Below are 25,144 nucleotides of genomic sequence, written 5' to 3' on the forward strand. Positions count from 1 at the left end.
GGCATATAGAATACGGGTGTCAGCCGTGTGTGACAATGGAGCTCTGGGTGTCCCCAGTGAGGAGGTGGAAGTCTCCACATCACTGGAGGAAGAAGATGCAGGCAACGTCGCCCGCCAGTTCCTTCAGGGAAGCTCCCCGATGGAGGACACACATCCGTTAGTGTTCGCTCTTCCTCTGGAGAAAGTCCCCTCAGATGCCTCCACCTCCTGTCTCATATACCAGCTTGGAAAGGAGAACCCAAAAGTGCCCAACAAAGTGATCCTGATGATGGGAGCAACATGGTCTGGGAAAACCACACTGATCAACGGGATGATCAATTATATCCTGGGCGTCCAGTGGGGAGATAATTTCAGATTCAAACTGATTCACGAAACCACCCCGAGAAGCGAAGCTGGAAGCAGGACGTCTGAAGTCACTGTCTATGTGGTGCACCATCAGGAGGGTTTCCGGATTCCCTATTCTCTCACAATCATTGACACTCCAGGATTTGGAGGCAAAAGAGACGCAGAGCAAGACAAACTGGTTGAGGAGCAGCTCCGAGAATTTTTCTCCGCCCCAGGGGGCATTGACCACGTTAATGCCACTTGCTTGGTGGCCCAGGCCTTCCTTGCCCATTCAGTTCATGCCCAGAAATGCGTCTTTGATTCCATGCTCTCCCTGTTGGGAAAAGACGTGAAGGATAACGTCCAGCTCCTGATCACCTTTGCTGATGGGGGAACCCCACCTGTCCTGGAGGCCCTCAAGGAGGCTGACCTGCCTTGTGATCAGGACAAGTCGGGAACCCCTCTGCACTTCAGATTCAACCATTCAACCCTTTTTAGTCATGGAAAAAGTGGAGGAAGCCATCGTGCTGTTGCTGAAATATAGTGGAAAATGAGCGCCGAGAGCATGAAGAATTTCTTTGACTCGCTAATGTTGCTGGAAGCCAAAAGGTTAACCTTGACTATGGAAGTCCTCAAGAAACGTCAGGAGCTGGAAGCTGCTCTTAGAAGACCTCCCCCTCCCAAGATTGAGCAAGTGCACCCAAATAGTTTCCAGATCGGTATTGATCCAGTCGCCATTGGGAAGCATTCAGTCTCTAGGTACCAGGTGGAATATCGGATTGCAGGGCAGAATTGGAAGAGTCTCCATACTGAAGGCCCTAAAGATCAATTCACTTTGCAAGATGTGCACCTAAATCTTCAGTACCAATTCCGATGTGCAGCTGTGACTGAATTTGGGCTCGGTCAATGGAGCAAGGAGATCACTTGCATCTATCCTAGGGGGAGGCCTGCAGAGGTAACTTGACACCTTCTTTGGAGGACGAGCGGGGGAGGAGGAGCACAAGGAGGCAGTAGAATAGGGTGATACCAGTTTTGGGTGCTCCATCACTGGAGATTTTTGAAGATTTTTGGCATTTGCAGCAAAGAAACTCCAGGGAAATTCTTTTACCAAGAGTTTAAGTTTCCTGATAGATCCATATAGGCCAGTGGTTCTCAACCTGTGGGTCGGGACCCCATTTGGGGTCGAACGACCATTTCACGGGGGTCGCCAAACAACGCAGTCCACCATTTTTCCCTTTTCCTTAGCGGTGCTACTCCCTTTTATTCTATTGGCTTTTGAAAGCCAATAGAATAGACTCTCTTGAATAGAGTCTAATTCTATTGGCTTTCCAAAGCCAATAGGAATTGTCCAGGCTGTCTCTGCCCTGCTGAGCCCGCCAAAAGTCCCATTCTGCAAACGGTGCTGCACCAGTTCAGTAATCCTCAACTTACAACCAGTTGAGTAGTCCTCAACCTACAGCCGGTTGGGGGTCGCGGCATTAAAAAGGTTGAGAACCACTGATATAGGCACAGTAGAAGCAAAGCTAGTTTTCAGGTTTTGCCATTAAAAACAGCACAGCAATAATCCCCCCTTTCCTCCCCGGGCCACCCATTGTCCGTTGTCCACCAATCCAGTTCAATCATTGTTTTGGGAAACACCTTGAGGTGCTGGAAACTTTCTCAGGCCACAACCCGTGCACCTACATTCCTCATTCCCCTCCCAGCCACCCATCAATTCCAATCATCCCCTTCTGCCCTCCCTAGTTTTTGTTGTCTGGTGGTAAGGTTTGCAAAGCGGATCAGCCATGACGCACGAGGCCACGGGAGCCGAGTAGGAGAGACTAGTCTCTGACCTGATGGAGACAGTGCCGGTGGCCGAGGGCCGTTTTGCAGAATGGAGGGAGCGACTACAAGCGTGAGGTCCATCCTGTGGGATGTCACAGACAGGGCTGAGTGGGAAGACCACTCGGGGAACCTGCTGGAGGGGGGGGAGATCTGATCCAAGTCAGGTCCTTTTTTAATCCCCCTCCATTTCTTGCTTGACTTCTGGGTGAGGTGAGTTCTTAGCAACCTGAGCAATGCAGCCTCTCCTTTGGCTGATTCTGTTTTGCTTTTCACGCAGAAATCTCAGGTTATCTGCTGTGCGGCTGGTGTGCGTATGACTGTAAGCATCCAAGGTAAAGTCTTGGGTCCTGGGGTTCAGGTGGGGTGGAAGCTACTGTTCTGGGTGGGGGGGAACAAGCTATGACGGTCGTACACTGCTGACCAGTCCCCTTCTTCTCTCTTCTCCCCTGTGGGTTGTAGGGTCTGAACAGAGGATCGTCCTTGTGGGCAAAAGCGCAAATGGGAAAAGTGCAACGGGAAACACAATTCTGGGAAGCAACGTCTTTAAAAGTTCCATGTCACCTAGATCAGTAACAACAGCATGTCAAAAGGAGGACACACAGCTAAACAGCAGGAAGGTTGTGGTTGTTGATACGCCTGGCTTTTTCGATCCCAGTCTTCCACCCAACTACGTTGTTGCGGAAGTGAGGAAGTGCGTGAAGTTTTGCTCCCCGGGTCCCCACGTCATTCTGCATGTGATGCGTCCTAGTCGCTTCACTCAGGAGGAGGAGCAGGTGCCTCAGCTGATCAAAGAGATTTTTGGCCTTAAAGCCAAAAATTACATCATCCTTTTGTTCACACGCAAAGAGGATCTGGAAGGTACCTCTATCGAAAATTTCATAGCTGTATGTGATAAAAAACTGCAGCAATATGCTGCTGAATGTGGGAACCGGTTCCTGGCTTTCAACAACAAGGCCGAAGGGGCGGAACGAGAGGCTCAGGTGGCCGAACTGATGACCATGATTGATCGTCTGGTAGAAACGAACAAAGATGCTCCTTATTACACGGAAGAGATGATGAGCTTCAACGAAAGACACAACTGGTTTTTCCCCCTTTCCAACAGAGGCCAGAAAGTCTCTTTAACTGAGCCTCGACTCCCAAGGTAGCAACTCTACCAAAGGCCACAGCCCGTCCGTTCTGTGTTCTAATCCAGCCCTTGCCATGTGACCTCTGAAGAACCCAAGCCAGAGATTCGTGGCTGAGTTCCACTCAGCCGATTCCTTCTCTTGAGAATCCACTTCCTCCCCTTGGATGACAGGACTTTCTTCAAGGGCATGAGAAGATCCTGCCCACCCGTCCCAGGATCAGTAGGTCCCACAGCCGAATTCTCTCCCATCCTGGACCCGTGTCCCTTAGGGAGGACCAGGTCTTTGGGGCTTCCCACCTGTCTGTCCTTCGAGGTAGACCAGGTCGGGAAGCCAACAACACAAGAAATGTTAGAGCTCAACTTTACAGGGAGAGATTATAGCAGGAGAATCTGGAGAGCATCTCCCCTTTGCTCCTTCTGGCACCAAAGAGCATCAAGCCAGGGCAGCCTTGAGCTTCTTTCTCACCCCTTCCCGTTATCCTGGAGCGGATTCGTTTTTTCCTGACAGCTGCCACATATTTTCTGCAAGGCTGAGTCTGTACTCCTGTACATCAGGGGTCTCCAAATCATGGGCTGTGGACTGATACCGATCTAGGGCCCACCAGGAACTGGGCTGCGCAAGTGGCCAAAGTCCCATTCCTGCATGGGTGGGATCCAGACAGCATGTGAAACCAGGGCCCCCTGCTCCATGGAAAAACCGCCTTCCACGGAACTGGTCCCTGGTGTCCAAAAGGTGGGGGGGCGCTGCTCTACACCACCTTCCAGAGGCAACACCTGGACTCACTAGGACGGTCATGACTGTTTCAATCAGAGACCTTCTTATTAAATCTCTTTCCTTACAAAAGTTTGTTTGTGTGTGTGTGTGTGTGTGTGTGTGTGTGTCAGGGGGACTAATGAACCTCAGCCTAACCAGCTCTGTCTGCAATGTGATCCAAAGGCAGAGGAGAACGGGGATGTTGTCCAATCGTCCTGGAGAAAGGGGGACATGGAATTCGTGTCAGATTATACTCGAGGGATGGAGCAGAATGCAGGGTATCCCCCGTAGCTTTTCACACTGGCTCCAGGAAGGGGGTCTGAGGAAATCAGGCTCCTGCTGGGTCCTTCCCATCTCTTAGTGTCCGTCAGCTCCACTCCAGATGCTTCTCTTCGCCGACTTGCTTCTGGTCTCCTGGTCAAGCAAGAGGAAGAAGGACACATGCCCAGCAGCCAAATTTGCAGCAGGACGTTCGGATTTGTCAACCACTTCTCCAAAGCCCCTGAAGGACGGACAAGAAGCAACGGATGGAAACTAACCAAAAAGAGAAGCAACCTGGAACTAAGGAGAAACTTCCTGACATGAGAACAATTAATCAGTGGAACGACCTGCCTCCAGAAGCTGTTAGATGGATGGAAGAAGGGAAAGATATATATCACTGGTGGCGAACCTATGGCACGGGTGCCAGAGGCGGCATTCAGAATCCTCTCTGTGGGCACACGCGCTGTCGCCCCAGTCCTAGGCCTTCAGCTGGGTTTTATAAAACCTTTTCGCTTTAGGCCTGCACCGTCGTGTGCAAAAAAAAAGGAAGGTTCAATCAGTCAATTTCAACTTCTCCAAGGAAAAAAAAAAGATCTTGCAAAGTTGGAATTGATTAAACTGTTTAGTCCCACCCAGTCTGCTGTTACCACCGCAGCCACGCCCAGCCGATTGGCCACGCACAGCCAATTGGCTACACCCACCCGGCACTCGATGATGCATAAGCGGGTTTTGGTTGCTGTTTGGGCACTGAATCTCTAAAAGGTTTGCCATCACTGATATATATGGTGGAAGGGAGGGAGGAAGGGAGATATATGGGGAAGGGAGGAATGAAGGAAGAAAGGTGTGGGGAGGGAGGGAGGGAGGGAGGGAAGAAAGGAAGGAGACGGGAGGGAGGAAGTATGGGGGATGGATAGATGGAAGAAGGGAATGAAATATATGATGGGAGGAAGGAAGGAGGAGAGGGAGGGACAGAGGGAGATAAATGGGGAAAGCAGGGAGGGAAGAAGGGAGATATATGGGGAAGGAAGGAGGGATGGGGAGGGAGGGAGGGATGGGGCATGCTTGGGAGTTGCCACCCATTTTCAAATGGCCAAGATTGAGAAACAGCTGGAAAGGCCAGAAACAGAGAAAAGGATGTTCAATGAATCAAAACTGTGTAAAGATAAAACAATATATACAGATGCTAGAAAAGGAGTTGACATTTTTTCAGGTAAATAAAAAGGAAGAGACATCAACACAAAATTTGTGGGATGCTACAAAAGCTTACATTCGAGAATTGACAATTGCATACAACTCAAAGAAAAATAAAGATAGGAGACTTCAACAAGGGAAATTACAAGAAGAATTAAAAAAAATGGTGATCTACAGAAGGACACACAAAATAAAAAGATAAAAGAAAAATGGAATATTATAAAACACAATATTAACCTGACAACACAAAAAGGAATGGCACAGAAAATCAGGATAGCAAAACAAAATTACTTTGAAAATGCGAATAAAACTGGTCGATGGTTGGCTTATAAATTAAAGAAAGAAAAAGGCAGAAGAACAATACACCAACTACAAGATGAAAGTGGAACAGTACAATATAGACGGGAAGAAAAAAAGAAAATAATACAAAATTTCTTTTCAAAGCTATACCATCAGGAAGATATACCAGATGATAAAGTCAAACAATATATAGAAGGAGCAAAAATGGGTAAAATTACTGAAGAACAAAAGGAAATGTTAAATAGACCAATAACTGCAATAGAATTAGAAACAGCATTGAAAAAACAAAAAAAAACAACAAATCACCAGGCCCAGATGGAATTCCGGTCGAGTTTTATAAAAATACACAAGAGTCACTACAATGGATAATGTTGGAGATTTACAATGAGGTGTTGGAAGAGGCGAAGATACCGACAACTTGGACTGAAGCAATCATCACCCTCATTCCTAAGGAAGACTCAGACCTACAACAAATTCAAAATTATAGACCAATTTCTTTACTGAATACAGATTATAAGACATTTACAACAATAATAGCAGAAAGGATAAAAAAAAATTCAATAATTATATTCACCCAGATCAAAATGGATTTTTATCAGGACGACAAATAAAAAATAACATGAGGATAATACTGAATACTTTAGAATTTTACGAAGTTCATCCTGAAAGACAAGCTACGTTGATTTTTCTTGATGCCCAGAAGGCATTTGATAATTTGAATTGGACTTTTATTATAACACAATTGTACTATATGGATTTTGGGACAAAATTTGGAAAGATGGTTGAGAAAATATATACTAAACACACAGCTAGGGTAATTATAAATGAGGAAATGACAGAAAAAATTGATATAACCAAAGGAGTAAGACAAGGATGCCCACTTTCTCCTCTTCTATTTATTTTATCATTAGAAATACTTCTTACAAAAATCAGAGAGGACCAAGAAATAAAGGGTTTAAAAATTAAAAATGAAGAATATAAGGTCCAGGCCTTTGCTGATGACTTGGTATTTATTTTGGAAGATCCATTAGAAACCGGCTTTAAATTGATTCAAAAAATAGAAGAATTTGGTGAGGTAGCCGGACTTAAGATTAATAAGAATAAATCCAAATTAATAACAAAAAATCTTACAAAGGCACAAGAAAGGGGATTGGAAGATAAAACAAAGATAAGTATAACCAAGAAAATAAAATATTTAGGGATCTGGCTTACAGCGAAATGCTCCTCGATTAAGGAGGACAATTATGATAAAATACTACGCCAGATAAAAAAAATTTAGAAAATTGGGAAAATTTGCAAATTTCATTTTTAGGGAGGACCGCTACGGTCAAAATGAATGTATTGCCAAAAATATTATTTCTGTTCCAGGTTATTCCAATAAAATTAGGGAAAACATTCTTTCAAGAATTAAATAAATTGATCACTAAATTTATATGGCAAGGAAAAAACCCAGGATTAAATTAAAAATTTTGCAAGACACGAAAGATAAAGGGGGATTGGCGTTACCAGAGTGGGAAATATACTATCAAGCATCAAGCTTAACTTGGCTAAAAGATTGGATGGATTAGAAAAATACTAGAGTCTTAACAATAGAAGGACATGATTTGCAAGCAGGGTGGCATGCATTCCTATGGGATGAAAAACATAAAATACACAGATATTTTCAAAGACACATAGTTAGGAATGCATTGCTACAGACTTGGGAAAAAATAAAACAAAAACATTATACAAGAATTCCAATGTGGTTATTCCCAACAGAAGCTCTGAAATACCCAAACCTATGGATATAAATAAGATAATTAGATACAAGGAATTAGTAAATGAACAGGGAAATTTGAAAACAAAACAAGAATTGGAACAAGACATTGGCAGAGAGATTGATTGGTGGACATTTACACAAATTCAATCTAAATATACAGAGGACAAAAAATTATATGAAATCCAAAAAGAGCCGCAAGAAATAAAATTAATTAGCAATTTATACAAATACCTATTGAGATATAAAATGGAAGACAAGGTTGTCAAAGACACAATGATTAGATGGGCAAAAAATTTTGGATATAATACAGAATTGGAGAAATGGGAAAAAATATGGGAAATAAATATAAAATTGACTATGTCGGCGGCATTCAAGGAAAACCAGTTGAAAATGTATTACAGATGGCATCTTCCACCAGCAAAGCTTGCCAAGATGTTCCAGAATAATTTGCCAACATCCTGGAAATGTAAAAAAGTACATGGAACACATTATCATGTATGGTGGACATGCCCAGTTGCAAAAAAATACTGGTCTACAATAAGAAAATGGATCCAGGAATAGACCAACCTGTAGACTGGAAATCAGAGATCTTTTTGTTGGATATTTTAAATAGAAAATATAGTAAAGAAATATGGTATTTAATTTTACATATAATAACGGCGGCAAGAATAGCATATGTTGTTTTTACATGTGTATATCTAAATAATATTTAATGTTCAAACTTACAAGAGTCTTTGTCATCATCCAGTGCTGGAAAAATGAGAATATACCATCAGAGGAAGAAGTAATAAGAAAAATCCTGGACTGTGCTGAGATGGACAAATTAACAAAAGAGATAAAAGAAAAGGAAGACACAGAGTATTATATAGTAAGAACAAGGTGTATGTCTGGTTGGAAACTAGAAATAATAGAGGAGAATAAATATGGAAAGGTCAAAAGTGAAAATATGTGTATAATAATGTATAATAATAATAATATGAATTATTCTTAGTAAGAAGTAGAACATGAAGGAAGAAAAATGTAAATAAGAAATAATGGGGCTATAAGGACAAATATTTAAAGAAGAATAAGGAGGAAATGTAAATATTAGATTACCGTTACGTAATTGCTGTAAAAAAAAGGAGTACATATTGTGTGTGTATGTGTGTTATGTTATGTTTTGCTTTGTTCTGTTTTGTTGGTTAAAAATAAAAATTTAAATTAAAAAAGGAAATATATGATGGGAGGAAGGAAGGAGAGGGAGGGACAGAGGGAGATAAATGGGGAAGGGAGGGAGGGAAGAAGGGAGATATATGGGGAAGGAAGGAGGGATGGGGCATGCTGGGAATTGAAGTCTATTCATTTTCAAGTTCCCAAGGATGAGAAACAGCCAGAGGGAGGGAGGGAGGGAGGGAGAGAGAAAGAAAGAGATCAGAGCTTCTCAACATACTGGCTGGGGCATGCTGGGAGTTGAAGTCCATCCATTTTCAAATGGCCAAGATTGAGAAACGGCTGGCTGGCTGGCAAAGATGAATGGATGGATGAATGGAGGGAGAGAAAGAAAGAGATCAGAGCTTCTCCACATGGTGGCTGGGGCATGCTGGGAGTTGAAGTCCACCCATTTTCAAGTTCCCAAGGATGAACTTTACTATATGTACATAAATATGTTTAACATTCAAACTTACTTTTGCTATCATCCAGAAAGAAAGAAAAACACAAAATAGTCAGGAGCACAGGAACACGCTGAGGTAAAATTGCACAGCAGCAGTCCAGGTGAAGTCGGAGAGACTAACACAAACTTGTTGTCTTTTACATGTGCGTATCTAAATAATATTTAATGTTCAAACTTACAAGAGTCTTTGTCATCATCCAGAAAGGAGAAAACACAGTGGGGAAAACAGGAAAATCGTGAGGTAAATTAAACAGCAGGCAGAACACAGAGAACAAAAAAGGCGGCGTGGGGGGGGGTGAGGAGAGGGAAACGCCCCCTTTATAATTAAGGCAACCAATCACAGTGTAGAGCACCTCCTGCATGAGCAGACAAGACAGTGGGGAACACAGGAAGATTATGAGGTAAATTAAACAGCAGGCAGAACACAGAGAAAACAAAGGCGGGGGGGGGGGGCAGGGAAACGCCTCCTTTATAATTAAGGCAACCAATCACAGCGCAGATCACCTCGTGCATGAACAGACAAGACAGTGGGGAACACAGGAAGATCCTGAGGTAAACTAAACAGCAGGCAGAAGACAGAGAGGAAAAAAGGCGGGAAGAAAGGAAAGCTGGATGGATGGGAAAGATGGAGGGTGCGAGGGAGAAAAAGAGATCTAAGCTATTCAACGTGCTGGCTGGGGAATTCTGGGAGTTGAAGTCCAGCCACTTGCAAGTTGCCAAGGATGAGGAACGGATGGATAAAATGAAATATTATGAATATGTTTGATTTATTGATTAACCCAGGCAATATATATAATGGTTTTGATTTATTAAAGGGGATATTGTGTTATTAAGTAGATGATTTAATATGATGGGAAATAGATTATATTCAAATAGATAAAATATGTATTTTGGATATTATAGTTTGTTATGAAATGAGATAAGGGAAATTTTGGTTACCCAAAGTCTGAAAATTATAAATATCAAAGGTTAAATTGAAATATTGATAAGAAATTAAAAACTGAGTAAAAATCAATAACAGGATATGGATTGTTTATGAAGAGTGAATGTAATTATGATATGTATAAGCTAAAAACTTATTGATAAATGTAATAATGATGTTCTTATTGAGCTGATATAATTAGAAATGTACTAACCTGAATATGAGACAGTAAATTTTAAGGGAAAAAGAGAAGAAATATTTGATTTGGTAATCTGAGATTTGCACTAAGATTTTGTTATTGAACTATTGATTAACCCAGTCACCATGTTGCTTTTTAAATATTCAAATGTAAAATTGGAAAATTAATAAAATATTATAAAAAAAGCACGGATGGATGGATTGGAAAAATGGAGGGATGGATAGATGAGAAAGAGGGAGGGAGCAAAAGAGATCAGAGCTTCTCAACACACTGGCTAGAGAATTCTGGGATTTGAAGTCCAGCCACTTGCAAGTTGCCAATGATGAGAAACGGCTGGCGGCTTGGTGGAAAGATGGATGGATGGACGGATGGACTGGAAAGATGGATAGATGGATTGGATGGATGGATTGGAAAGATGGATGGATGGATAGATGGATGATGGATGGATTGGAAAGAGATGGATAATGGATGAATGAATGGATGATGGATGGATTAGAAAGATGGATGGATGATGGATTGGAAAGATGGAGGGATTGGAAAGATGGAGGGATGGAAGGCGGGAGGGGAGGAAGGGAGAGATGGACAGAAAGAGATTAGAGCTTCCCAACATGTCGGCTGACGGATTTGGGGAGTTGCAGTCCACCCATCTGCAAGTTGCAAAAGGATGAGAAATACCTTTGCATGGACAGATGGATGCATAGAGGGGGGGGGAATACGCGTGGATGCACGAGTGAGACAGATCAGTGCTTCTCAACACACTGGCTGGGGCATACGGGGAAGCCAAGCTTGAGAAACGCCACCCTGGAGGCTGTGAATCTGTGGGGTGTTGGCCTCCCTGAATCTTTGTGTGTGTGTCTTTCCACTAGCAGGCTCGCTCCCTCCCTCCCTCCCGCTTTATGAAGATGGAGAAGCGGTCAGCCAGCACCCGGAGTTGCCTTCCAACCCTGTGCATTTCCTCTTGAGTGAAAGCGAAAGTGGAAGTTAGATGGAGGAAGGGAGGGAGGTAGACAAAGAGCAGGGCTTCTCAACATGCTGGCTGGGGAATTCTGGGAGCTGAAGTCCACCCATTTTCAAAGGGCCAAGAATGAGAAACAGCTGGAGGGAGGGATGGATTGAGGGAGAGAAAAAGAGATCAGAGCGTCTCAACATACTCGCTGGGGCATGCTGGGAGCTGAAGTCCACCCATTTTCAAGTGGCCAAGAATGAAACAGCTGGAGGGATGGAGGGAGGGAGGGAGATAAAGAGACCAGAGCTTCTCAACATACTCGCTGGGGCATGCTGGGAGCTGAAGTCCCCCCCCCCACGTTCAAGTTGCTCAGCTTGAGAAACATCCTCCCGGAAGCTGTCAAAGTCAGGATGGGGTGTTTGCCTTCCTAAGTCTGGAGGGGGGGGAGGAAGAAGAGTGGTCTTTCCACCAGGAGCCTCTCTCCCCCCTCCTTTCTGAAGATGGAGAAGTGGTCAGCCAGAACCTGGAGCTGCCTTCCACCGCTGCTCATTTCCTGATGAGTAAAAGCGAAGTGGAAGTTAAGGAGAGGGAAGATTCTTCGGGGAGAAGCTTTCTAGCCCAGTCTGTATTCAGCCTGTAGGCAGCAGCTGCAGAGGAAAAGGAAGCTAAGGGCACCCAAGCGTGTGGGAGGGAGGGGCAGAGAGAGCGGGCCAGTGGGAGGGGGGAGGGAGGGAGAAGGCCAGCTTCTCTGGAGTTGGGGGGGGGGAGTTTTGTGAGGTCAAGCTCTCAGCCAATACTTGCGGAGCTCCTGTGGCTGCAAAGACTACCAGCTTGCCAAGGGCCTGAATTCTGATCCTGCCACCAAGACAGGGGAGGAAACCAGGCTGCCCCCTCCCCTCTCCCCTTTCTAAGCGAGGGATTAGGAGTTCCTTTTCTTTTTCTGCAGATGAATGTTTTAGTCCTGAAGTCAGGACTGCACAGGGCTGTGAGGACTCGGTGGCTTGTTGCGAGGGCTTGCCGTTGTCTGACCCTTCACGGGGCTTTGCGAAGTTGGGGGTTGGCAGATCTCCCCCCCCCCGGTTGACTTAGAGCTGAGAGCAGAGCCTTGTGGTGGGTGGGGCTGCGCAGAGGAAATAGCCCGTAGTTTTCCGAGAGGGCTGAGAACGGGCTACTTGCTGCTGAAGGAAAACAGACCGATGATCCACAGCTTGACCGACAAGCATGGACTAACCTCTGCCAACGTGGGGACCAGGTCACTCCCCAGTCGAGCCCCAGAACAAATCTTGTCTCTTTGGCCAGGAAATATGGATCTCTCCTGCCTAGAACATAGAATCACAGTCTGGAAGGGACCTCGGAGGTCTTCTAGTCCAACCCCAGCTCAAGCACTTTGCAGAATCATAAAATGACAGAGCTGGAAGGGACCCTGGTGGTCTTCTAGTCCAGCCCCCTGCTCAAGCAGAACCTCTACCATCTCAGACAAGTGACTGCCTACTCTCTTCTCAAACACCTCCAGTGATGGAGCGCCCACGATTTCTGGAGGCAGGTTGTTCTGCTGGTTAATTGTCTTCACTATTAGGAAATTTCTTCTCAGTTCTAGGTGGCTTCTCTCCTCGATTAGTTTCCATCCGTCGCTTCTTGTCCTGCCTTCTGCTGCTTTGGAGGATAGGTGGACCGCCCCCCCTTCTTTGGGGCAGCCCCTCAAATACTGAAATTCTTATCATGTCGTCCCTCTTTCTTTTTTTCTTTACTACTAGCCAAACCCAAGTCCTGCACTCATTCTTCTCCTAGGTCAGCGGTTCTCAACCTGTGGGTCGCAACCCCATTTGGGGTCAAATGACCATTTCACGGGGGTCACCAAACAACGCAGTCCGCCATTTTTTTCCCCTTTTCCTTAGCTGTGCTACTCCCTTTTGTTCTATTGGCTTTTGAAAGCCAATAGAATAGACTCTCTTGAATAGAGTCTAATTCTATTGGCTTTCAAAAGCCAATAGGAATTGTCGAGGCTGTCTCTGCCCTGCTGAGCCCGCCAAAAGTCCCATTCTGCAAATGGTGCTGCAAGTTATCTGCAGCGAAGGCGAGCTGTCTGGAAGTTTCCACCCCTCCCTGCTGAGCAACTACTAAAAATGTAAGTAAAAGAGGGCCAGGGGTGGGAGGTGGGCGGCCGGCGGGCGCAGGGAAGGTTGCTGGCGCGCGTGGGGCCCGGCGGGTGCCTTACCTCCCTTGAGCTGGGCCAGCTGGGGGCCCAGCCGGTGGTCAGCCTGCTCCGTCTCTGCCGCTTGCCAGCTATGCTTCGGCCGGTGCAGGGGGCGGCATGAGGGGATTCCACTGTTGCTATCCCCCCATACGTGGGGCAGATCCCACAAATATCTGAATACACAGAAGAAGGCTCCTGACACGGAGGTTTTCTTGGGGTGGAACTGCCCTGAACCGAAGTCCGGGAACTACTTTATTGATTACAGTATGCAAATAAGCATTGGTTACATGTGATACATTTGTGCCATACATATAATTTCTTGCTGCGCCATGAGCTTCAAGCCACTCCCATTACTTAGTCTCAGAGCATGTCAAGAGTACATGTCATGTTTGACCTATATTGCCCACCTGGTGACACAAAACAAAACCATGTGGTTAGTGCCTTCTCAAGCTTAGTTCTGCATAACATCCTGTTTCACTGTCATGCGGTTTGCCATTTGTGTTACGAGCTAGCGAGCTTTGCTGCAGATGTTTCCTCAAGAAAGGGCAAACAAAGGGCAAGGATGGGGCGAGGAGGGGGCTGCAACACCAACAGCGGCACCACGCATCTGCGGCGCTCCCGGGCAGGGAAAGTCCTCAACTCATGACCGGTTGGGTAGTCCTCGACTTACGACTGGTTTAGTCCTCGCCTTACGACCGGTTGGGGGTCGCGGCATTAAAAAGGTTGAGAACCACTGTCCTACGTCTTAATCTCCTGGCCTTTGATCATTAAATTGGCCTCTCTGAGTTGGCAAGTCTGAGTTGCTTCGAGGCCCCGCCCTTTCCTGTCAGCGAAAGTGAAAGTGGGAATCAGAGAGGTCACACCCTCACCCTAGCCAGGCTGCAAGAAGACTCCTTGGGCAGCTTCCTAGCCCGAATCTGGCATCGGGGCTTGTCACAGCTTAGGCAGCAGCTGCAAAGGAAGGGGAAGGTAAGGGGACTCAAGATATTATGGGGCAGAGAGAGGGCCAGTAGGAGCGGGAAAGGGGGGAGAAGACCAGGCTTCTCTGGAATTGGGGTGGTGGTGGTGTCGGAGGCCTGTGTGGTCAAGACCTCCCTGCCCACAGTGGGGTGGGGGGGTTGCGACGCTCCTGTGGCCAGAAACATCGCGACACTGCCCAGCCCCAGGATTTTGATCCTGCCACAAGCCCAGCAGAGGAAAGCAGACTCTGCTCCTCTTCCTGCTGTAAATAGATTCATTCGGTTACGCAAATTTCTCTTTCCTTCTTTGCAACTCAGTTAGCTAGAACAGGCACGGGTTTGACGTGCCTGAGCTAGAAAGATTTGTGCCCTCAATTAAGAATAGAACAGAACAGAATAACAGAGTTGGAAGGGACCTTGGAGGTCTTCTAGTCCAACCCCCTGCTCAGGCAGGAAACCCTACACCATTTCGGACAAATGGCTGTCCAGTCTCTTCTTAAAAGCTTCCAGTGTTGGAGCATTCACCGCTTCTGGAGGCAGGTGGTTCCACTGCTTAATTGTTCTCACTGTCCGGAAATTTCTCCTTAATTCTAGGTTGCTTTTCTCCTCGATTAGTTTTGATGGGTCATATACAGGTAGTCCTCTAGTTACGCCACAGCTGAGCCCCAAATTTCTCTTGTGAAGTGAGGCATACGTTAAGTGAGCTTTGCCCCATTTGATGATCTTTCTCACCTTGGTTTTTAAGTGAATCATTGCCGTCGATAAGTTAGTCCCTCAGCCGTTAAGTGGATCCGGCTTCCCCAGTTGATTTTGCTTGTCGGAAAGTCGCGAAAAGGGATCGGGTGACCTTGGGATCCAGCGACGGTCAGAAATAGGAGTCTGTTGCCAAGCGTCTGAATTTTGATCACGTGACCCTGATCACCGTCATTCAGTGTGTAAAATGTTCCTAAATCCCTTTTCCCGGTACTGTTCTAACTTCATATTGCACTGTTATAAGTCGGGGATTATCTCTGCTCCCTCTTTTGTGCTGACTAAGTGGGCTGAGCATGACGTCTCCACTTTGCAACACGGAAAAAACTAACCCGGCCATTTGATGGGGCCGATCCGTGCCTTGGCCATCGCTTCCTGTTTGAGGTGTGTCCGTTCTGAGTTCATTTCCTCTGGAAAGAACCAATTGGTGTTCCTGTCCGGTCCGCTTATTGTTAGGAAGAAAGGCCGTCCCACCTCAAAACTGTCCCTGCCCCACTGCTCCGGACAGAGGGGTCCTTACTCCCCCGATGCAGGATGGGCACCTCTGCCCACGAAGGCACTCAACCACCTTCAGAGGGTGGAGCATGATCTTTGCCCACTGCCTGAACCCTGGGGGAGTTCCGGATCTGCCTGCTGGTCCCATAGCCCTTGTGACAGCCACGTAGGTGGTCTTCAGACTTTGAAAGGTCTGTGAGAGACACAGGGTGAATATCATGGCCCCGTCAGAGCCCAGGTCGGAGGAGGAGGAGGATATGGAGCCAGGGTCAGTGCACGGGGATGGTGCAATCTCTATGGCTCAGGAGAAACGACCTGAGGACGAGGCAGGCGCAGGTCCCTCAACCCTCGGAAGAGTAGGCACGGAGGAAGAGAGGGCGCAGGCTGATCGAGAAAGGCAGAGTCAACCCACGGCACCCCGGCTATTCAGGAGGACGGTTCCCAGCTCCTCACAAGGTTCACCTGGAGACTAACGTTTAAGGAGGCACAGTGAGGAGGGATTTTTGCCAGGAACAAGTGTTTGTCTTCAGATCACAGTTACGCCTTACTTTAAGAACTGCTTTCACTCTGTGCGTCAACGACTGGTGAGGGCTGTTCTTGGCTTGCCCTGGCCCTGATGATTCTCCCTTCAGACCTGCCTTACCTTGGGCCCCATCTTGCTTTGAGAAGGGCTCTTTGCCTTTTGGGTTGAATTGGGCCCTTGTGGTGTGAATTGCATTTGCCTTTGGTTTCACTGTGCCCCTTTTGGAAGTTGCTCCTTGTCTTGCACCTTTGCCGTGCTCTGAGGACTGCCCTTGCCGTATGCCTGGAACTCTCCCTTGGGGCCTTGCTGGATAATCTATAGCAGTGGTTCTCAACCTTCCTAATGCCGCGACCCTTTAATACAGTTCCTCATGTTGTGGTAAACCCCAAGCCTAAGGGCTCTCCAAGCACGCAATGATGCTGCCTGCTCACCCACCGCGCTCGGGGCTCAGCACTCCTTGTCTGTCCTCGCCCCACTTCCAAAGGTCGCCGACCTGCCCAGCTCCAGCTGACCGGGGAGGGAGGGCAGGAAGGCCGCTCCGCCGGCTCCACCCAGCCTGGTTGGAGAAGCGCCCAGGCAGGGAGACAGAGAGAGAAGCCAAGAGGGCAACAGCACCGGCAGAGCTTAGTTCAGCCTCCTCCGCGGACAGGGCTGCGAAGCAACGCAGCCTCCCTTAGGAGATGTTCAACGGAAACGAATCCGGCGCTGCAACGGCCCCCAGCTCGAAGCCGTGCGGAGACGGATAGAGGAGCAGTGTCTCGTTTCCTAAGACCATTGGAAATATGTGTTTTCTGATGGTTTTATGTGACCCCTGTGAAAGGGTCATTTGACCCTCAAAGGGGTCGCGACTCCTCGGGTTGAGAACCGCTGATCTATTGGCTGTTGGTTGGGGGACTCACTAGTCAGTGGAGGGCCATTTGTTTAACCTTCCCAAGAGAAATAAGGAACTCTCTGGAGGGCTGCCTGGTGTTGCCCACCTGGGTCCTAACAGTGAAGGTATCCCCTTCCCCAAACTCTTTACAGGGGTGGATTTGGCAGGTAAGTGGCACTTGCTGGTTAGTGTGTGGGGTGTAGGCTGTGCGGACTTCTCCAGTGGCCCTTCTGCTGCCCAAAGCATCTGGGGGTCTGTGAGAGACACACCCCTTCCCCAAACTCTTTATCAGTGTGGCCTGGAGTGCACCCAATGGCGCTTTTTTGGAACAGCTTCCTAAGAGTTGTTGGAGAGGGGGACATTCCTGGTTCAGGGAGGGACATGCACTGTCTCCCCCCCTCTTGGTCAGTCTCTGCCTCCTCCAAGTGGTTCTTTTCTCTTGCAGGAGCAACACGCAGGAGCTGAGCCTGGCCATGGCTGAAAACATTGTGGAGACCCCAGCCCTGGGCCGCCCCTTCCAGCTGGGGATGCTGTACGACTGCCGCACGGATGTGCTCATCCCAGGTAGGAGCTGGAGGAGAGTCCAAAGGGTAGGCAGCCCCTGCAGGATCTCTAGAGGGGGGCAGAAGGGCAACGCCATCGATTCTCCGGCACAGCACAGGGTCACTTCAGGCCTCGGCTCCTGGATCTACAGCCTGCTGATAACGGCTATCTGGGTAGGACCTGCCTGGAATGCGTATCCAACCCTTTGGACAGGCACACAGCAACTTTCCTCGGCTCATAATAAAGTCTTTGAAATGCTTTGGAAAATGATTACAAAAGCAGTTGAGGTCTTACCCGGGATAGTGAAGTGAGGGATATTAATTTTAAAGTTGTGGTGCTGGTGCTTTTCTGGGGGGGGGGAGGGAGGTCTGAACACAGAAGGCCCCTCTGAACTCCTGATGAAAAACATGATTTCTCATGTTTTATTGATGGCACCTTGATCCACAAAAAATGTCTTTTATGTACCCTGACTTACAACCTAAATGTTGGAGATGTGGTTGTATGGACACTACTTATTATCATATTTGGTGGTCGTGCAGAGAGATAAAAGCATTCTGGATTAAGATATGGTGGAATATCCAGAGAATTTTTAAAAGGAGGGTAAAATTTACTCCACAATTATTTTTGTTAGGTATAGTTATTGATTGTGATACAAAGGAGGTTATATTGATGTTAAATTTGATTACAGCTGCGAGGCTGTTAGTAGGACAATATTGGAAGAAGGAATCTTTGCCTACATTGCAGGAATGGTTTCTTAAAGTGTCTCATTTGGCGGAAATGGCAAAGATTTCGGCTTTCTTAAAGGGACAAACGCAAGAGAAATTTCTTGCTGTTTGGGATAAATGGATAAAATTCATACAATTTAAATTTGATATAAAAAAAATACTATATAGTTTTTTCATAATTTTTAACTTTATTTATATATATATATATATATATATATATGTAGGTCTATTTTATATTATATATATATATATTCTTTTTTTTATAAATATAAATTTTTTTAACTTTTTTTAATTAAGCCTATATTCTGCTCTGGGAGGCCCTGGGGGGGGAAGGGGGGGGTTGGGTAGGGGTGGGGGAAGGGGGGTTTTGTTGGGTAATGTTTGTTTTTTATTTGTATATGTTGTTTTTTGTTTTTGTATTGTCTTTTATTTTCTGTAAAATTTATAAAACTCTTTAATTAAAAAAAAAAAAAGAAAAACATGATTTCTCCAGGGAATTGGAAATCTTTCTTGAAATCAACAGGTACATAGAAGTTCCCATTCCTCTCTACTCAGTCAAAAGCTTTTTGAGTTTCTGGTAGTTTGCAAAACTGCTGGGTGATGACTAGGCAGAACAAATGAGGTCACCATCCAGGAAAAATGATATCTCTATTGTCTCAGCATTCTGGGGCTTCTCTAGGCGTTTCTAAGGTCTCATTTCACGTTTATCTTCCTGTTGTCTCCTGTTCCGTGCAGGTGTCACCCTTTGGAACCCCCTCTCTCTGCAGAAGCACCTGACCATTAAGCCTCAGCCCAAGACCGAATTGGAAATCATTGCATCCGACACCATTGATGACAAGACCAATGCTCTGGACATTTCAGGATCCCTCAAGGCCAGTTTCCTGGCAGGCCTGGTTGAAGTGGAAGGATCAGCCAAGTATCTTCATGATACCAAGAAGTCCAAGCAACAGGCCAGAGTCACCGTTAGGTACAAAACCACCACCAGGTATGAGCAGCTGACAATGAACCATCTAGGAACCCAGAAAGTTTCCCATCCAGAAGTCTTTGAGCATGGCACGGCCACCCATGTGGTCACTGCAATTCTTTTTGGAGCCCAGGCTTTCTTTGTCTTTGACCGAGAGGTTTCTTCAACAGAGATGATAAAAAATATAGAAGGAAACATCCATCTTGCAATCAAGAAGGAGATATCAATCATGGGAGAAGCAGAGGCCAAACTAAACAAGGAGGAGAAAGAGAATGCTCTGAAGTTCAGTTGCACGTTCCATGGAGATTTTTCTCTGGAGAAAAATCCAGTCACTTTCCAAGATGCCATGAAAGTTTACGAAACTCTACCAAAAATGTTAGGGAAAGATGGGGAGAAGGCTGTTCCTGTGCGGGTCTGGCTCTACCCGCTGACCAAGCTCAACACCAAAGCAGCTAAGATGGTCCGTGAGATCAGCCTAGAATTGGTCTTTGATGCTGAGAAGATCTTGGAGGAACTCAATGAAATCCAGATGCAAAGCAATGATCTAGCCAACGATCCCATTGCCGAGACCTTCCCTGAGATCAAAGAGAAGATCCAGCAGTTCAAGGATCTGTGCAAGCAACACAGGCAAACTTTCCAGAAACAACTGGCCAGAGTGTTGCCTTCCATCCGGGGAGGAGGGCAGGAGGAAGGGACCCTGGTGGACATCTTGACGTCCATCTACCGGTCACCCTTCAATAGCCGAAGACTCCGTGAATTTCTAGACACCAAGAAAAGAGAAATTAACTTTGTCAGATCTTATCTAATGATTCTAAGTGGAATACAAATTATCTCTTCCCAGAACAAGATGGAAGAAATAGTTCTTGACCCTCAAAATTTATACGTGGTCTCCTTTGTATTCACTTTCTTATATGAAGAGGAGCCATTTCTGTTGAGCTTACAGGACAAGCTTCAGGAGCGATTCTTGCAAGAATCAGCTAAGTCCACAAGATCCACTCCAGAGGTCAAGAAAGGCATGGCCTGGTTTGAGGACCAGGAGAGGACCCACAATGCTCGCCAAGCGGCCAAATCCATGAAAGACTTTTTCAGTGTCAACCAATCGAATGAGAAGGTCCGCTTTGTCGTGGCCTCACTCCCAGATGTGGACATCCCAGGAGCCTCAATATACCTTTATGAAGATGGAAAGCTGGTCAGCAAGAACTTTGAGTTGCCTTCAAAACCTCTCCCTTTGCAGATTACTGAATCGAGACACAACAGCATTCAGCTGAAGTTTCAGCCAGCTGAATATGGCAAGGCTTCCACCTCCAGCTATCTGGTAGAGTACAAGATTGCAGAGGAAGAGAATTGGAAGACCGTGAGGACAGAGAACACCAGCAAGATCTTCCTGCTGAAAGATCTGCCTCCAAACACAGAGTACCAGTTCCAGTATGCTGCTTGTTGCAAGCTTGGATTTAGTAAATCCAGTGACCTGAGCCCACCCATAAAGACTCTTTCCACCAGCCCTCCTGAGAAATTAAGAAAGGTCACTGCAGCATCTTCTGTCATCTCTGTGGCCTGGATGAGTCCCAGCATCGTTGCCTCAGGAGTTATGGTCAAGGAGTACAAAGTGGAGTACAGAATGGTAGAGGCTGGAGTTGGGAAGGACGAGTGGACTGGAAAAAGGACTGGGAGAAAAATAGAGTTTTACCCCATCGAAGGTCTGAAGCCCCAGACGGCATATAGAATACGGGTGTCAGCCGTGTGTGACAATAGAGCTCTGGGTGTCCCCAGTGAGGAGGTGGAAGTCTCCACATCACTGGAGGAAGAAGATGCAGGCAACGTCGCCCGCCAGTTCCTTCAGGGAAGCTCCCCGGTGGAGGACACACATCCGTTAGTGTTCGCTCTTCCTCTGAAGAAAGTCCCTTCAGATGCCTCCAGCTCCTGTCTCATATACCAGCTTGGAAAGGAGAACCCAAAAGTGCCGAACAAAGTGATCCTGATGATAGGAGCACTATGGGCTGGCAAAACCACACTGATCAACGGGATGATCAATTATATTCTGGGCGTCCAGTGGGGAGATAATTTCAGATTCAAACTGATTCACGAAACCACCCCGAGAAGCGAAGCTGGAAGCAGGACGTCTGAAGTCACTGTCTATGTGGTGCACCATCAGGAGGGTTTCCGGATTCCGTATTCTCTCACAATCATTGACACTCCAGGATTTGGAGGCAGAAGAGACGCAGAGCAAGACAAACTGGTTGAAAAGCAGCTCCGAGAATTTTTCTCCGCCCCAGGGGGCATTGACCACGTTGATGCCATTTGCATGGTGGCCCAGGCCTTCCTTGCCCATTCAGTTCATGCCCAGAAATGCATCTTTGATTCCATGCTCTCCCTGTTGGGAAAAGACGTGAAGGATAACGTCCAGCTCCTGATCACCTTTGCTGATGGGGGAACCGCACCTATCCTGGAGGCCCTCAAGGAGGCTGACCTGCCTTGTGATCGGGACAAGTCGGGAACCCCTCTGCACTTCAGATTCAACCATTCATCCCTCTTTACTCACGGAGAAAGTGGAGGAAGTCATAATGCTGCTGCTGAAATATACTGGAAAATGAGCACCAACAGCATGAAGAACTTCTTTGACTCACTAATGTTGCTGGAAACCAAAAGGTTAACTTTGACCATGGAGATCCTCAAGGAACGTCTGGAGATGGAAGCTGCTCTTAGAAGACCTCTCTCTCTAAAGGTTGAACCAGTCGAACCAAATAGTTTCCAGATCAGGATTGACCCAGTCGCCATTGGGAAGCCTTCAGTCTCCTGGTACCAGGTGGAATATCGGATTGCAGGGCAGAATTGGAAGAGTCTCCATACTGAAGGCCCTAAAGATCAATTCACCCTGGAGGATGTCCAACTAAATCTTCAGTTCCAATTCCGATGTGCAGCTATGACTGAATTTGGGCTCGGTCAATGGAGCGAGGAGATCACTTGCATCTATCCGAGGGGGAGGCCTGCAGAGGTAACTTGACACCTTCTTTGGAGGAAGAGGGGAGGACGAGAACGAGGAGGCAGTAGAATAGGGTGATACCAGTTTTGGGTGCTCCATCACTGGAGATTTTTGAAGATTTTTGGCATTTGCAGCAAAGAAACTCCAGGGAAATTCTTTTACCAAGAGTTTAAGTTTCCTGATAAATCCATATAGGCCAGTGGTTCTCAACCTGTGGGTCGGGACCCCATTTGGGGTCGAACGACCATTTCACGGGGGTCGCCAAACAACACAGTCCGCCATTTTTCCCCCCTTTTCCTTAGCTGTGCTACTCCCTTTTATTCTATTGGCTTTGAAAGCCAATAGAATAGACTCTCTTGAATAGAGTCTAATTCTATTGGCTTTCCAAAGCCAATAGGAATTGTCCAGGCTGTCTCTGCACTGCTGAGCCCGCCAAAATTCCCATTCTGCAAACGGTGCTGCACCAGTTGAGTAATCCTCAACTTACGACCGGTTGAGTAGTCCTCGACCTACAGCCGGTTGGGGGTCGCGGCATTAAAAAGGTTGAGAACCACTGATATAGGCACAGTAGAAGCAAAGCTAGTTTTCAGGTTTTGCCATTAAAAACAGCACAGCAATAATCCCCCCTTTCCTCCCCGGGCCCCCCGTTGTCTGTTGTCCACCAATCCAGTTCAGTCATTGTTTTGGGAAACACCTTAAGGTGCTGGAAACTTTCTCAGGCCACAACCCGTGCACATACATTCCTCATTCCCCTCCCAGCCACCCATCAATTCCAATCATCCCCTTCCGCCCTCCCTAGTTTTTGTTGTCTGGTGGTGAGTAAGGTTTGCAAAGCGGGTCAGCCATGACGCACGAGGCCACGGGAACCGAGCAGGAGAGACTAGTCTCTGACCTGATGGAGACAGTGCCGGTAGGCGAGGACCGTTTTGCAGAATGGAGGGAGCGACTACAAGCGTGAGGTCCATCCTGTGGGATGTCTTAGACAGGAACAGGGCTGAGTGGGAAGACCACTCGGGGAACCTGCTGGAGGGGGGGCAGATCTGATCCAAGTCAGGTCCTTTTTTAATCTCCCTCCAAGTCTTGCTTGACTTCTGGGTGAGGAGAGTTCTTAGCAACCTCTGAGCAACGCAGCCTCTCCTTTGGCTGATTCTGTTTTTTCTTTTCACGCAGAAATCTCAGGTTATGTGCTGTGCGGCTGGTCTGCATATGACTGTACGCATCCAAGGTAAAGTCTTGGGTTCAGGTGGGGTGGAAGCTACTGTTCTGGGTGGGGGGACAGGCTGTGACGGTCGTACACTGCTGACCAGTCCCCTTCTTCTCTCTTCTCCCCTTTCGGTTGTAGGGTCTGAACAGAGGATCGTCCTTGTGGGCAGAAGCGGAAATGGGAGAAGTGCGACGGGAAACACAATTCTGGGAAGCAACGTCTTTAAAAGTTACATGTCAATTACATCAGTAACAAAAGCATGTCAAAAGGAGGACACACAGCTAAATGGCAGGAAGGTTGTGGTTGTTGATACGCCTGCCTTTTTCGATCTCAGTCTTCCACCCAACTACGTTGTTGCAGAAGTGAGGAAGTGCGTGAAGTTTTGCTCCCCAGGTCCCCACGTCATTCTGCATGTGATGCTTCCTGGTGATTTCACTCAGGAGGAGGAGCAGGTGCCTCAGCTGATCAAAGAGATTTTTGGCCTTAAAGCCAAAAATTACATCATCCTTTTGTTCACCCACAAAGAGGATCTGGAAGGTACCTCTATCGAAAATGTCATAGCTGTATCTGATAAAAAACTGCAGCAATATGCTGCTGAATGTGGGAACCGGTTCCTGGCTTTCAACAACAAGGCCGAAGGGGCAGAACGAGAGGCTCAGGTGGCCAAACTGATGACCATGATTGATTGTCTGGTAGAAACAAACAGAGATGCTCCTTGTTACACGGAAGAGATGATGAGCTTCAACGAAAGACACAACTTCTGATTTTTTTTTCCTTTCCAACAGAGGTCAGAAAGTTTCTTTAATTGAGCCTCAGCTCCCAAGGTGGCAACTCTGCCAAATGCCACAGCCCTTCCGTTCTGTGTTCTAATCCAGCTCTTGCCATGTGACCTCTGAAGAACCCAGGCCAGAGATTCGTGGCTGAGTTCCACTCAGCCGATTCCTTCTCTTGAGAATCCGCTTCCTCCCCCTTGGATGACAGGACTTTTTTCAAGGGCACGGGAAGATCCTGCCCACCCGTCCCAGGATCAGTAAGTCCCACAGCCGAATTCTCTCCTATCCTGGACCCGTGTCCTTTAGGGAGGACCAGGTCTTTGGGGCTTCCCACCTGTCTGTCCTTCGAGGTAGACCAGGCCGGGAAGCCAACAACACAAGAAATGTTAGAGCTCAACTTTACGGGGAGAGCAGGAGAATCTGGAGAGCACTCCTTCTGGCACCAAAGAGCATCAAGCCAGGGCAGCCTTGAGCTTCTTTCTCACCCCTTCCTGTTATCCTGGAGCGGATTTGTTTTTTCCTATCAGCTGCCACATATTTTCTGCAAGGCTGAGACTGTACTCCTCTACATCAGGGCTCTCCAACTCATGGGCTGTGGACTGATACCGATCTATGGTCCACCAGGAACTGGGCTGCGCAAGTGGTCAAAGTCCCATTCCTGCATGGGTGGGATCCAGGCAGCATGTGAAACCAAGGCCCCCTGTTCCATGGAAAAAACACCTTCCACGGAACTGGTCCCTGGTGCCCAAAAGGTTGTGGGGCACTGCTCTACACCACCTTCCAGAGACAACACCTAGACTCACTAGGACGGTCATGACTGTTTCAATCAGAGACCTTCTTATTAAATCTCTTTCCTTACAAAAGTTTGTTTGTTTGTTTGTTTGTGTGTGTGTGTGTGTGTGTGTG

General features: G+C 46.9%; 2 protein-coding genes across 2 annotated transcripts; both read left to right on the forward strand.

Annotated features, from left to right (window-relative positions):
- The first annotated feature begins 846 nt into the window (after positions 1-846).
- Positions 847-3,306, forward strand: LOC120320203 (GTPase IMAP family member 9-like). Its single transcript, XM_039369732.1, has 3 exons — positions 847-1,279; positions 2,426-2,480; positions 2,608-3,306. The coding sequence occupies exons 1-3, from the start codon at positions 875-877 to the stop codon at positions 3,291-3,293; spliced, it is 1,146 nt and encodes a 381-aa protein (XP_039225666.1). The 5' UTR covers positions 847-874; the 3' UTR covers positions 3,294-3,306.
- A 10,025-nt stretch (positions 3,307-13,331) lies between these two features.
- On the forward strand, positions 13,332-25,101 carry LOC120320202. Its single transcript, XM_039369731.1, has 5 exons — positions 13,332-13,382; positions 17,495-17,613; positions 19,053-22,273; positions 23,432-23,486; positions 23,604-25,101. Coding segments are annotated over exons 1-5 (4,023 nt in total). The 5' UTR covers positions 13,332-13,380; the 3' UTR covers positions 24,230-25,101.
- Positions 25,102-25,144: the final 43 nt, after the last annotated feature.

This window comes from Crotalus tigris, unplaced genomic scaffold (assembly GCF_016545835.1).
Source record: "Crotalus tigris isolate CLP2741 ecotype Arizona unplaced genomic scaffold, ASM1654583v1 scf7180000021210.44517, whole genome shotgun sequence".
Lineage (NCBI taxonomy): Eukaryota > Metazoa > Chordata > Lepidosauria > Squamata > Viperidae > Crotalus > Crotalus tigris.

Excerpts from the sequence above, each read along its gene's own strand:
- LOC120320202 (XM_039369731.1), top strand. Across the intron at positions 17,614-19,052 it reads CACGGATGTGCTCATCCCAG|GTGTCACCCTTTGGAACCCC; the intron begins GTAGGAGCTGGA and ends TGTTCCGTGCAG. Across the intron at positions 23,487-23,603 it reads TATGACTGTACGCATCCAAG|GGTCTGAACAGAGGATCGTC; the intron begins GTAAAGTCTTGG and ends TTTCGGTTGTAG.
- LOC120320203 (XM_039369732.1), top strand. The coding sequence starts at position 875 with ATGAGCGCCGAGAGCATGAAGAATTTCTTTGACTCGCTAATGTTGCTG. Across the intron at positions 1,280-2,425 it reads CTAGGGGGAGGCCTGCAGAG|AAATCTCAGGTTATCTGCTG; the intron begins GTAACTTGACAC and ends CTTTTCACGCAG. Across the intron at positions 2,481-2,607 it reads TATGACTGTAAGCATCCAAG|GGTCTGAACAGAGGATCGTC; the intron begins GTAAAGTCTTGG and ends TGTGGGTTGTAG.